This window comes from Sesamum indicum, linkage group LG16 (genome assembly GCF_000512975.1).
Source record: "Sesamum indicum cultivar Zhongzhi No. 13 linkage group LG16, S_indicum_v1.0, whole genome shotgun sequence".
In the NCBI taxonomy this organism is placed as follows: Eukaryota; Viridiplantae; Streptophyta; class Magnoliopsida; order Lamiales; family Pedaliaceae; genus Sesamum; species Sesamum indicum.
In genome coordinates this window covers 2,164,050-2,177,806 of record NC_026160.1, presented here as the reverse complement: position 1 = coordinate 2,177,806, position 13,757 = coordinate 2,164,050, and the positions used below count along the sequence as shown (strand labels likewise).

The window sequence follows — 13,757 nt, the reverse complement described above, 5'->3', positions numbered from 1 at the left end:
ACGATCGCGTTGACCACACTAATGTCGGCGCCTACAACTGATGATTTTCAACAGACATCAAGAAATTGTTGGGGACAAGGAACAGCTGTAAACGTAAGGAGCCCAAGATCAAGGCAGCGGCAGAATTGCAGCGCCGCCGGAGTTTTGTGAGATTCTTTTTTGCAGAAATTCTTGGTGGGATTTCCCTACTTTACTTTCAAGAATCAGGAAAACTGGATTTGTTTGGTTGATTTGGGAGGGCTGAATTGCTGGAATTTTGGCGGGACAGCAGCGGTTTGGGCGTTTTCTTGGCGGTCTTTTTCTTCCTTTTTCGCTTCAGAATTTTAGGTATGGATATTCTTCCGGAGGAGTCTGAAAGTGAGCTTGTTGGAGTTTGTTTGCTGTTATTTTGGGTGGAATATTGAATATCGGTACGGGGATGGAGTGGGTAGGCTGGGGTGTGGGGAAGTGATTGAATGTTTGGAAATGGAAGTTGGTAGTCAGTTGGCCTTATACATGAATGATCTTGTCGCCCTTTTATATCTTGTAGAAGATATCAATTGCCTTTTTCGTTTTTGTTTTTGTTTCCTTTTATAGCAATTTATGTTTGTGAGGATATTATTTTCTTCTTCGGAAGTGTAATAATATGGGGTGTATTTTTTCTTGGGTCGGAATTCTGATTATTGTTTTACATTTTGCAGTCACTTTTAAGCACAATTTATTGATCTAATGAAGGATTGCCAAAAGAGATGGAAACCAAACAATACAGACAGTGTAATTGCAGCATTAATGGGCTTTGATGAATTGCGCCCTCAGCAACCGTCTCCTGAGAAATGCAGAGTACTGTCCGACACTTATGTCCGCAAGGCTGCTTCTGTAGGTGCAAGACCAGGGAGTTTGATTTCAGTTCGGCGAAGGAATAAAGAGATTGTGCATGGAGCAAAGGGTGCATCTGGAGAGATATCCAAGTTTAAGAATGATAATGATCTTGACATTAATTCGGGTGATACTAAGGTAAAAACAGGTATAAGAAGCCCAAAACCTGCTGGCATTTCAGTCTCAGACTCACTGTCTGGAGCCAGCTATGATGACAGAAGATCATTCGGCAAAAGAATTGAGCACCGTGCTCTAGGAAATGTTCTGGGATATCGGCAGAAACTTGAGCCTGACTTGATTGGAGATCAGCTTGGTGAGCTTGGTATTGATTACACAAACAAATCATTTAAATTTCCGCCAGAAATAATAGATAAGCCTCGGCTTTTCCCAACTAGCACTGGTGCATTCAAACAAGAGTTGGAGAAGGTACCATATAATCTTGCAGATGTAAAATTGGATCGACGTTCCAGATCAGGATATAGAGAACAGAGGGAGTTAAGGCATGAAAGCCAGAAACACCACCATGAGCTAACATATAAAGAGCTATCAGTCAATAGTATTGTGTCCCCCGGACGTAGTTGTATTCCATGCACCCGAGCTAAAAACAGAAACCCTCTACAAGAAAGACACAGAAGCAAATTTGAAGATGTGTTGGTGCTTTCTTGTCCTGGTGAAAATGATTATAAAAATTACGGGAACGATCAACATCTATCTCTAGGTCAATCATATCTGCCCAATGAATTGAAAAGGCAAAACTTTGAAAGGTGGAAAACAGCAAAATCGGTTCAAGCAATTGGAATTTCTAGAGGGGGCGGAACTCTTAATGAACTGCTTGCTTTGGCTGATAAGAAATTAATGCAAAGAAATTTGAATCTGAGGCTTGGTAGAAATGGTTTACACAGTCTATCGAGTCTGCAGTCTACAAATTCCTCATCTAGTAGTCCTTCAGGTTTTAGCAGCGTAGATGTTTGGGAGGATGACTGCATAAAAAGCTTGCCAGTTTTTGAATTTGAAGCGATAAAACAGATCCTTTCAAGAGGCTGTAACTTGAAGCAAGATGAATCTACTGTGGGAGATAACAAGTTGGAGCAAAAGGTTTGCAAGAAAGATGTCTTAGAACCTAAAGGTGGGAGCAGCCATAAGCAATTTAAGACTTCTTCTGATGTGAATGCCACCATGTTGCCGAGTTCTGAACTCTCCGAGCAGTCTAACTGTTGCTTCTCTAGGTTCACTTCAGAAAATAGTAACCCTGAAGCATACATCCAAGGTTTTCAGGACGAAATGAACAATTGTTCTGAGAATGATACGCATAGAGAAATTGAGATTAGTCAGAGGGTTTCAAGGTTATTGATCAGTAATGTAGCTGCTCCATATACTAATGATGACGCATATGCTAGTGTAGAAGCGTTGGTTTGTTCTAGAACCTATGGTGATACCCAGTCAGAATCAAATCCTGGTATCTTGTCAGGTGAAGGTGGACACTCTTGCTATGTGGAGGAAGTTTCCAGCAGAGAGGTTCGCTCTCTCTCTCTCTCTCTCTCTCTCACTCTCACACACACACACACTCACATTTGATTGACCTGAAACTATTCCTTATTCTTTAATTTTATTCAGTCTTAGCTCTTGTGTTAATGCTCACTACAAAGCCATCAGATGTAAAAAGTTCTGCCTGTGAAGCCATATTTTCTTTACAATTGAATTTAACTTATTATTTGCCCTGCTAAATCCATAGTCAACTGCCACACTGCTGAAAAGTTTCTTGTTGTTGTGTCAGCAAAATGTATATCATTTGTCCCATGATTTATGAATGCTTTTACTCACTTCAATCACTACACTTTGGACGGATCTATGACAACCAAACCATTAGCATATTTCTAGCCAAACCTAGTTGATGATCCATCTCTTATCTGTTGTTCATATATTTAGCGACTCCGTAGCATCATATTTATAAGCTTATTTTGTCACAACTGTATGTTTCATTTAAATTGTGAAAGCTTCCGAGAGATTTAGATGCATGTTTGGGAGCACTTTTGGAATGGAAGTCCAACTAGAAAATGCACTTTCCAATAAGTGCTTGTTGAGAAGTTCTTAAGAATTGATAGAACATGTTTGCTAAAAAGCCACTACATTTTACTTCTTGAAAATGCAATGAGTAAATTTTTGAAAAAGCACTAATTCTGACTTATTGAAAATGGAACCAAAGATGTACCTATTCTAAAAGTCTATTTAATGTTAACCACCATTTAATGTTCACTGGGAAATAGTGGTTTTGCAACAGGATCATCTCTTGCTAATTTGTCAATCACAATATGTGCTCGTTTATTTCTTTCATAAACCCATTGTAGAATAGATATCCTCCATAGACTGGTCGAAGCAATAATGTCTGACTTAGATGGAAACATGCTAAGAACTCTAATTATAATGCTTATTAGAGTTCAAATGCATTATTATCACTTCAATGAGAAGCAGACATATCTTCATTAGATAAATACCAAGTAGATGTTAAGTTTGGCTGCCTAGTAACCTTTTGACCACTCCTATTCATCCAACAAACTGCCACCCCCAGCCGATTGTCCCACCATTTCCTGCCATTCAGCTCTACTGAGGTCAAACCTAGGTCAAACCTAACTTCATGCTGATGTTTCCTCAATGCACATGATGAAACCTCTTATATTGGCGATATGAAAATTCTCTATGAAGTAACTGCTGGCCAGATCAACAAATCCCTTTCATTGGGCTTTTTTGCCACATATTCATCCACAAACGCAGTGACAGGAGTATTTGAAGTGTTACCATGGAAGATTAAATGCAATTGACGTTTTCAGTATACATGACCCTCAGAATAAGCAAAAGCAGTGGTCGGTGTGGCACAGAATTTAATAATATTAGATGATGTTTGGAGGTGATGAACAGCTGTGGGAGGGAATTGTAATTGGCCTTTTTTCAACATGAAGTCTGACAAGTTTCTGCAGAGAATATACTACAATTTGCATCACCTTCTGTTGAAAAGTTTTAAGAATCTCACAATTACTGGTTTCCTCTTTACAGCACGAAAAATGATATATTTTTACTTTGTCATTCTTGTTAAAAAGGTCTTTCTTTTACTATTTATCATGTTTATGTGGCAAAGTTAGTTCACATACAAAGCAATTGTTGAAGATACCTTCTCAATGATGCGCCTTTATTGTTCCGTAGTGTTCTCTAACCATGGAAAGCCCAGTTAACTTGCCTAACCTACTCATTTTTTCCTATGCATTCATCTACTTTTTCCCATAATTTGGTAACTGATGATGTCTATTTCTGCCAACAAGATTACATTTTTTCTTTATGGTGCATCATTATGTTTTATTCTTTTCTCATTTCACTATAACATACGGTTTTCTGTGATGCAGCCATCATTGAATGAATTTTCTGAGGAAGAATCCTCTTATTCAAACAGTTCCAGAATTGTTCCTCCAGAGTTTCGGGACAACCGGAAGAAAACCAATCAGCATAGTCCTAACTCAGTTCTGGAACCATTCAGTGCACAATATTCTTCTGCTTTTCAGTTCTTGGATGGCATAGGTACTGATTATGCTACAGAACTTAACTACTTTTTGCAAATTGGAGAATTTTGGGGCTCAATGATAATATTCTTCATATTGGTGACTCGTAGATCTGCAGTTGCAACTTGAAGCTTTAAATTTTGAGACTGAAGAAACTTACTCTGGAGAGTCTGTGATGGCTGTCTCCGATGATGACGTCTCCGAGGAATGTTTTGGTGATGTCTTCCATGATGCGAAAACAGTAAAAAGGTGGCTAGGAGATGATGAAAGTAGGAATTTCTCTTACCTGGTGGATGTTCTAGATGAGGCTGGTTTTTGTGGTATGAAATCATTGGATCTCGAGACATGGCATTCCCTGGAATGCCCAATAAGCCCCTTAGTTTTTGTGGCACTAGAGAAAAAATATGACAAACAGACGTCTTGGCAGAAGACTGAGAGGCGGCTTCTCTTCGACCGTATAAATTCAGGGCTGATGGGCATTTTTAATCCAGTAGTAAACTTCCATCCCTGTGCAGCATCTATAAAAAGAAACCTTTGTTCCTCTTTGAGACGTGATGACGTTGAAGATGAGCTATGGAAGATGCTAATTAGCCAGGAAAAAGAAACGAGCAAAAGCTTGTCCAACAAGGCTCTAGAGAAATGGTTCGAGCTAGAAGAAGGTACGACAATTATTTGTACAGAATTGGAGAAATCTTTATTCGATGAATTGGTATTGGAGTTAGCTAGTTTTTGGGATTGATGAATGAGATTTTTTCTCCCTCTCATTTTTCGTTTACACATAGTGCTGATTTACGCGCTGTTTGTGTAAGTGTGGTTAGATTGTCCTACACATGTATACGTACAATTTTGGCATTCAAAAAAACAAAGAGTGATGAATTAGCGATTTGGCATGAAATTACTTTCTTGTACATGTCATTCTTCGAAGTAGGCTGTGGAACGGAAACATTAACGTGATCTTAATCAGAAGAAGCTGACAGTTGCGAGTATGAGATTTCTCACTACCGGAATGCTCATATGAAAGAGCGGTCAAGAATCGGCCCTCGGTAGTATCCAAGGGATGTCTGTCTATAAAGACCTTATGTAGGATTGTATCAGAAGTGTCAGTTTGCATTGCAGTAAGGTCGCAACTGATATGCTTGTGGCTTGCAAAGTCCTCCTAGCCTTAGGTTTTTATGTGGCTAGGCTGTGATGATGTATGCTGTCTTAGCCTCTTTTCAGATAATTTGGAATTTTTGATTCACTAGCAAACACGCGCACTGCATGTAAAAGCATTCGTATAACAACGAACCTTAAAAATAAAAGGGCAAAATTAAATTTATAGTCGTGTAATTTAAAATTATCAGTACTTTTTGTTCTGTAACTTTACACGTTTAGTCCTTTTTTTTTTGGCGAATTTAATCTTGCACTTCACATATTTGGTTTTTTTGACAGATTTAATCATACTTTTACAATTTTGGTCTACCATTAAATTTTTAGGCCAAATCATTCCGTCGGAATGTCACGTTGAAAACACCTTATCTGTCACGTGAGCCACAATTTTTATGGTTTTAAACCATCAGCGGGAAGAACTTTTTCCCAACTTAAACCTATTCTTCGAAAGAAGAGGGAAGAATTGCTTGGAATTGTTGTCGTCTTGAACAACTCAAGAATCGTTTCTTAGGTTGTTGAAAGAAGATTTACAGCAACCCAAATATCACAATCATTGCCCTTTGGCATATACGAGGATCCTCCCACAAAAAAAAAAAAAAAGAAAAAAATCACACCCATGTTTGTCGTGTCTTGTTTTCTACAAATGAATCAAAATATAAAAATAAAAATTTATGAAAAAAAAAAAACGTGACAATACCTTATTGTCTTCACATTAGTAGAATCTCTTTCCCGAATTATCATCTCCGAATTATCGTCGGTCCATGAACACTTCAACCGAGCTCACTTCCCACATTTGCAATTCACAACACTTGATCCACAACTTCTTTCACTCATCTTTTCGGTTTCTTTAGCTCGAATCTGAAGTCCAAGTGCGCTGGAGTTGTTCAATAAGACAAAAATTTCAAGCAATTATTCTCTTTTCTTTCAAAAAAGAAAATCGAAGGAGCTAGAATTTAATTTGAGAAAAAAGATCTTCCCGCTGCTTTTAAAAGTCATAAAAACTGTGGCTCGTGCATGTGGCAGATAAAGTGTTTTCAACATAGCATTCTGGCAAAATGATTTGGCCAAAAAATTTAACGATGGACCTAATGTGCAAAAGCATGATTACATCTACCAAAAAATGACCAAATATGTAAAGTACGGAACTAAATTCGATAAAAAAAGAACTAAATGTATAACTAAAAAAGGTTACTGGACAAAATTTACTAATGACATAAAGTTGCAAGAATAAAACTCTAATTTTGCCAAATGAAAATAGGATGGAGAATACTTCATTGTTTACTTGATACAATTACATAATACTTTTTTCTAATTTTATGCGTTTGTTTTTAACTTTTTTTTTTTTTTTGTGTATTTTCATGTATTGCAGCCATTTTTTTTTCCCCGCTAACTCAAAATTTGGTTATTCATGTCGCATTATTTTGATGTTTAATGGATGAAATATTGATAATAAAATGAAATCATGAATATGATTATGATAAGTATTGTTTTAGAATCTTAATTTTTTCATACAAATTTGTTTTAAGCACTATCTAATAAATTTGCAAGTGTAAATGTTAATTTTAATATTCTTTTTAAAAGTAAAGTTTGATAAATGTTTTATGAGCTTTAGTATGTAAAACTTTAGTTCTAGGTGTTTTCAGTAATTTTTCTAAACCTACTAATATTATTTTTTATATAGAACTATTTCCTTGAGGCGGGCGTTTATAATTTTATAATATTTGTGCTAAAATCAACATGCATATATCAACGTTGAAAAGATTAGATGGCAATGCAATAAGTGAAATAACACAACTTCAAAACCACTCACAAGGTTATGTCGACATGTTTAGAAAGATTTTTGTGAATAATTAATTAGATCGAACATCTGTTGAGAATGCTACATCCTTGACGTCTCCAGTGTCTGCTGCTTCTTCTGCTGCTGCTGCTGCTGCTGCTACTGCTGCCCGTGTTGATGATACAGAACTCAACAAAGAAGATGATGAAGTTGCTGGTTTCTTTTTGTTCGATGCCGGGTAGAAGCGTGTCATCCATTACACGCTTCTTCTATCTTTGTGTTGTATTTGTTATGTGGCATACACGTCATTTATTCTGTGGATGATTGGTCCACGTCAAAGCTGAATCAGTTAGGTAGTAATAGACGGTTATGAGTCAGTTGAAGTCTCTGTATTTAACGCAAGTTCGAAACTCATTTGCAGCAGTTCAGTCTGATATTTTTCAGCTATGAAACAGAGATTTCTTCTTGCTTTCTTCTCGTCCACACTCAGCAAACTTTTGATGTTTTGTGAGGTTTTTAACATGGTATCAGAGCCTTCTACGTGAAGGTCTCTGGGTTACCTCATTGCAGTGATTGCATACCTTATTGATTTCGATTCAAAATGGCGGATGAAGCAGCGTCGTCGACTATGGGACATAGAACAGGTGAAGCATCGTCTCAGTACGAGAAGGACATGCTTTTCATTCATCCTTCTGAGCATTCGCAGCTGGCGTTAACATCTTCGCCGCTGGATGGTACAAATTTTTTGGTGTGGCAGCGAGCAGTATATGTATCCCTTGGAACGAAAATGAAGCTAGGCTTCATAGACGGTTCGTTCTCAAAACCAGGGCCTGGTTCACTCATTTTTGAGCAATGGAGGCGCGTCGATCTGATGGTCACTTCATGGCTTTGGAACTTCATGTCGAAGGACATAGTAGAGTCCTTCATGTATTGCAGCACCTCGCGTGAACTTTGGCTAGCAGTGCAGGCGCGATACGGACGAAGCAATGGACCTTTAATATATCAATTGCAGAGGGAGCTCTCTTCGGTCGCTCAGCAGGATTTGAGCCTTACCGCCTACTTGACAAAGGTCATGAAACTCTGGAATGAGCTTAATTGCTTGGCTCCTCCACCAAGGTGTAAGTGTGGAGGATGTACTTGTGGGATTAATGAGGAGATTGATCAACTTGCTTCACTGACGCAACTGATGCAGTTTCTCATGGGGCTTCATGAGGTTTTTAGTAACGAACGCAGTCAGATTCTTATGCTTTACCAACTGTAGAGAAATCTTTTTCAATGGTTTATGCTGTTGAACAACAGAGAATGATACACACATCCATGGAAATGAACACCAATAATGTAGCTTATCAACTATTCTCTAAAGGCAGTAAGAGAGATGATGGAAAATATGCACAAAAGCAGCGAATTACTGCAGCAGAAAGACGAACTGTGGTTTGTTCACATTGCCGCAAACCTGGACATGGGCAGGACACTTGCTTCCAGTTGCACGGAATACCTGATTGGTATAAATCGCTCAATGAAAAGAAGAAAAAGGGGAGAGCTTTTATGGCTAATATTGATGTTAAAGATGAAGGAGTGCCGGACAATGCCACGAGAATGATGACTCAATTGATTCAGCTGCTGACAAAGGCGAATGCTCCCTCGGATCCTATTACTAGCCATGCAAACTTTGCACAATTTGAAGAGGAGTTTGCAGGTAATACTGCTAAGCCAATTGGTATTGATTTAAGCTTTTGGATCATTGACACGGGGGCTACCAATCATGTATGTGCGAACATTGCATCTTTTCATTCATTTGCTAAACCTGCTACTCCACACTTCATCCATTTACCAGATGGTTCGAAAAATGCTGTTACTTATGTGAGCAACGTTCAATTAAACGATGAAATCACACTACATAACGTGTTTTTTGTGCCTCAATTTTCTGTCAACCTAATATCTGTCAGCCAACTCTGTGCTCACACTTCCTTTCAGCTTCTCTTCACTAAAGAATCATGCTTTTTGCAGGACCAGGACAGTAAGAAGAGCCTGGCCATAGCTCATTTGTTCAAGAACTTATACATTTTCAGACCTCATCCCAGTTTTGCTTCTGCCATGGATAGTGTTGGTAGTGGTCTTGCCATGTCGTGCACACAATCTAACAACCAAACTTTGTGGCATCAACGTCTAGGGCATGCTTCTTTACAAGCTGTCAAACACTTCAAAAATATTGTTTTTAGTGTTGATAATGATAAAACTCCTTGTGACGTTTGTCATAAAGCTATGCAATCTCGTGTACCTTTTCCTGTTAGCTCCTCTTATTCTGGTGCTCCTTTTGAACTAGTGCATATGGATTTATGGGGACCATATGCTGCTTCTAATCTCTTGGGGGGTACATACGTTTTAACGTTGCTTGATGATTATTCACGGTGTCTTTGGACCTTCATCCTTAAGCAAAAATCCCAAGTCCCTGTTACCTTGAAGCATTTCTGTTCTCTGATCTCTAACCAATTATAGCGTACCATTAAAACCTTAAGATCTGACAATGGTTCGGAGTTCTTTAATCACGACTGTCAAACTCTTTGTTCTGATTTAGGAATCATCCATCGGTCTTCTTGCACATGCACTCCTCAGCAAAATGGTCGAGTTGAACGGAAACACAGGCATTTGTTGAATGTCGCTCGGCCCTTACTCTTCCAGGCATCTCTTCCCATAAGATTCTAGGGAGACGCCATCCTTACTGCCACATTCTTGATTAATAGAACTCCTAGTAAACTTTTACATTGAAAAACACCTTTTGAATTACTCCATGGATACCTTCCTACATATAACCACTTGCGGGTTTTCGGCTCACTATGTTTTGCTACCAATTTAAATCCTCATAAATCAAAGTTCCATCCTAGAGCCTTAAAGTGTGTCTTCATAGGTTATTCGATGCACCAAAAGGCCTACAAGTTATTTGATTTAGACTCACGTTCTGTTTTGTTTTCCAGGGACGTCCAATTCTACGAAGGAGAGTTCCCTTTCTCGCAGAACGATTCCTCCTCTGATTCCTCGCCTTCGTTGCCTCTAGTTTCACTAGACGTTGATGCGGTTTTGTCTCCTTCCTCCTTGGTTTCCCCTCAGCCTGTTGTGTCTCAGTCCCCTCATTCACAGCATATGTCTCCACTACCATCTATAGACGCTTCCACTCGTGCTGTTTCCCCCGTTCCTCGTCGTTCAAATAGAATTTCTCGAAAGCCAATTTGGCTTGAGGATTTTATTTCTAATGTCACTAACTCTTGCATCATTCATCCTTGTAATGCCGCATATACATACTTTGTAGCCTCTATGTCAATTTTTCAGGAGCCTAAGTCGTATCATGAGGCGATGCAGCATCAAGAGTGGCTCGATGCTATGAAAACTGAAATCACTACTTTGGAGAACAACCATACATGGTCTCTTGTTCCTCTACCAGCTGGAAAGAAACCAATTGGGTGCAAGTGGGTGTACAAAACGAAGTTGCGGGCAGATGGTTCGGTGGAAAGGTACAAAGCTCGCCTGGGGCGAAGGGTTTTTCACAGATAGCCGGGGTGGATTATACGGACAATTTCTCTCCTATTGCAAAACTGATCACAGTGCGTGTACTTCTCGCTGTAGCAGCTGCTTATGGGTGGCCCTTGCACCAGATGGACGTGAATAATGCATTTTTGCACGGCTACTTGGAGGAGGATTTGTATATGGAACCACCGGAGGGATACTCTGTTCAACCTGGCCTTGTTTGCAAGTTGGAGCGATCCCTTTATGGCTTGAAGCAAGCCTCTCGACAGTGGAACGTCGAGCTCACACTTAAGCTTACAGACTTTGGTTTTTCTCAGTTGGCTTATGATCATTGCCTCTTCACCAAGACGACGGATATTGGCCTAGTGGCTCTTCTAGTTTATGTTGATGACATTGTGGTTACAGCCCCATCCTTGGAGCTTATTCAATCTGTCAAGACCTATTTACACGTTATTTTCTGGGGCTCGAAATTGCTTGCAACTCTGATGGTCTCTATCTTGCTCAGACCAAGTACGTTCACGATATCATTCGTGATACTGGAATGGTGTCTGCGAAGTCTGTGAGTACTCTTCTTCCGTTTGGCCTTAAACTTAGTGGGGACTGTGGTGCTCTACTTCCACAACCGGATCAATATCGATGACTCATTGGCCGATTATTGTATTTGGGTTTCACCCGTCCTGACATATTGCACTCGGTACAGCAGCTTAGCTAATTTCTGAATCATCCTTGTATTGCCCATTGGAAGGCCGCGCTACATGTTGTTCGTTACCTTAAGGGAGAGCCATCAAAAGGGCTGTTTTTTCTTGCCACATGTTCCTTTGAATTGACGGCTTATTGCGATGCCGATTGGGCGTCTTGCACTGACTCACGCCGCTCGCTCACAGGCTACTGCATTTTCTTAGGGGATGCCTTGGTGTCTTGGAAGACAAAAAAACAGTCCACAGTTTCACGTTCCACCGCAGAAGCAGAATATCGAAGTATGGCGTCGACAGTTTGTAAGCTTAAGTGGCTTTCCTATTTGTTGTCTGACTTTGGTATCAAATTATCTCTTCCTGTGCGTTTGTTCTGTGATAATCAAGCGGCTTTACATATCATGGCTAAACCCGTTTTCCATGAGCGTACGAAACACATTGAGATTGATTGCCATGTAGTTCGCACTGCCTATAAAGATGGATTCTTAGCTCCTTTGCACATTCGTAGCTCTTTGCAGCTGGCTGACCTTTAAACTAAATCGTTGTCTCTGAAGTCTTTCGCATTCCTACTCGCAAGTTGGGTCTTGTTGCGTTGCACCCTCGTCCCACTTGTGGGCTGTTGAGAATGCTACATCCTTGACGTCTCCAGTGTCTGCTGCTTCTTCTTCTGTTGCTGCTGCTACTGCTGCCTGTGTTGATGATATAGAACTCAGCAAAGAAGATGATGAAGTTGCTGGTTTCTTTTTGTTCGATGCCGGATAGAAGCGTGTCATCCATTACACGCTTCTTCTATCTTTGTGTTGTATTTGTTATGTGGCATACACGCCATTTATTCTATGGATGATTGGTCCACGTCATAGCTGAATCAGTTAGGTAGTTATAGACGGTTATGAGTCAGTTGAAGTCTCTGTATTTAGCGCAAGTTCGAAACTCATTTGCAGCAATTCAGTCTGATATTTTTCAGCTATGAAACAGAGATTTCTTCTTGCTTTCTTCTCGTCCACACTCAGCAAACTTTTGATGTTTTGTGAGGTTTTTAACAACATCACGTGGTGAGGCAAAACAGCTAGAGTTTGATAATCTTGTGTCATGTAATGAGCAAGCTCCCGTTGCATTTGAGATGATGATGAATTCAGGTGATTATGAGCAGTTAAATTGGAAACAGATGATGATTTTCAATGTAGTTAGTCCATATTATTTTTCCTCGTATGATGACTAAGCTGGTCATAGGCTCATAAGTCCAATATTCCACTTGCTTCGGTGTGGTAGGTTTTAGTTCCCACTATGACGGAGCACATGCCAATGACTTATTAGGGTTGTCCGACAAATTTTTGACACTATGTAACATGATGTAGGCTAGCCGTTGTATAGTGGTTGCAAGAATATGTTTGAACTATCCATGGTTGGGAGACCAGTGACATTAAGGCAGAATACAACATACGACATAGATGCTATGATGAGGTGTCTCAATTGACGGGTGAGCTATTGCTCATGATCGCATACTTCCTCCAAATAACTGCAACACGAAAAAGCTGATAAGAGAATTGAGTTTACTGATTGATTTATACATACAGAATTATTTTTTTTGGGTGGAAGTGTAAATTTTATATAGTGATTATTGCAGGCTTTATTGAAACTAAAATCAATAGGTGGTCGCAAAAGGGATGAAAAAGAATGCATCTTGGGGAATGGCGTCAGAGACACATTCCATGTCATGATCCAGTCGACTCAACTGTTGGAAAATAATTGACCCAGGACCATTTATGGTAGGCAAAAACCCACGGCGCAATTCTTCACTCACTTGGATGGTAGTTCGGTCCACGTACCAACCTGACCCGTTAACTCCGACCCACTTCCATAACCCGGCTTCTTAACTCTCTAACCCTCATCCTTCCCTCCAAACCCCCTCATTTCTTCAGCCGATTGTTTTCTTCTTTCTTCTTCAATTCTCTCTCTCTCTCTCTCTCTCTCTCTCTCTCTCCCTTGTTTCTCTAAACACCGTTTTCCATGGCTTTGGAAAATCTTCCACCGTCTTCATCTTCAATGTTCAACCACTATAAATCTTTCTTTTCTAGTTTTGTTCATATACGATAGAATAATACTAGAACCTCAAAAATTTCCTTTGTTCTTTGTGAACATATCATTGATCCTTAGTGGTCTTGGTTGGTTGTGCTTTGGTCCTTGGTCGATCGTGTTACAGTTTCTGTTAAAACTTGCAAC

At 39.6% G+C, this 13,757-nt stretch overlaps 1 protein-coding gene across 1 annotated transcript; it reads left to right on the top strand.

Moving 5' to 3' along the window:
* Positions 1–5,295, top strand: LOC105178567. Its single transcript, XM_011102061.2, has 4 exons — positions 1–327; positions 681–2,370; positions 4,248–4,419; positions 4,511–5,295. Exons 2-4 carry the CDS (start codon positions 709–711, stop codon positions 5,137–5,139), a joined length of 2,463 nt encoding a protein of 820 aa, XP_011100363.1. The 5' UTR covers positions 1–327; positions 681–708; the 3' UTR covers positions 5,140–5,295.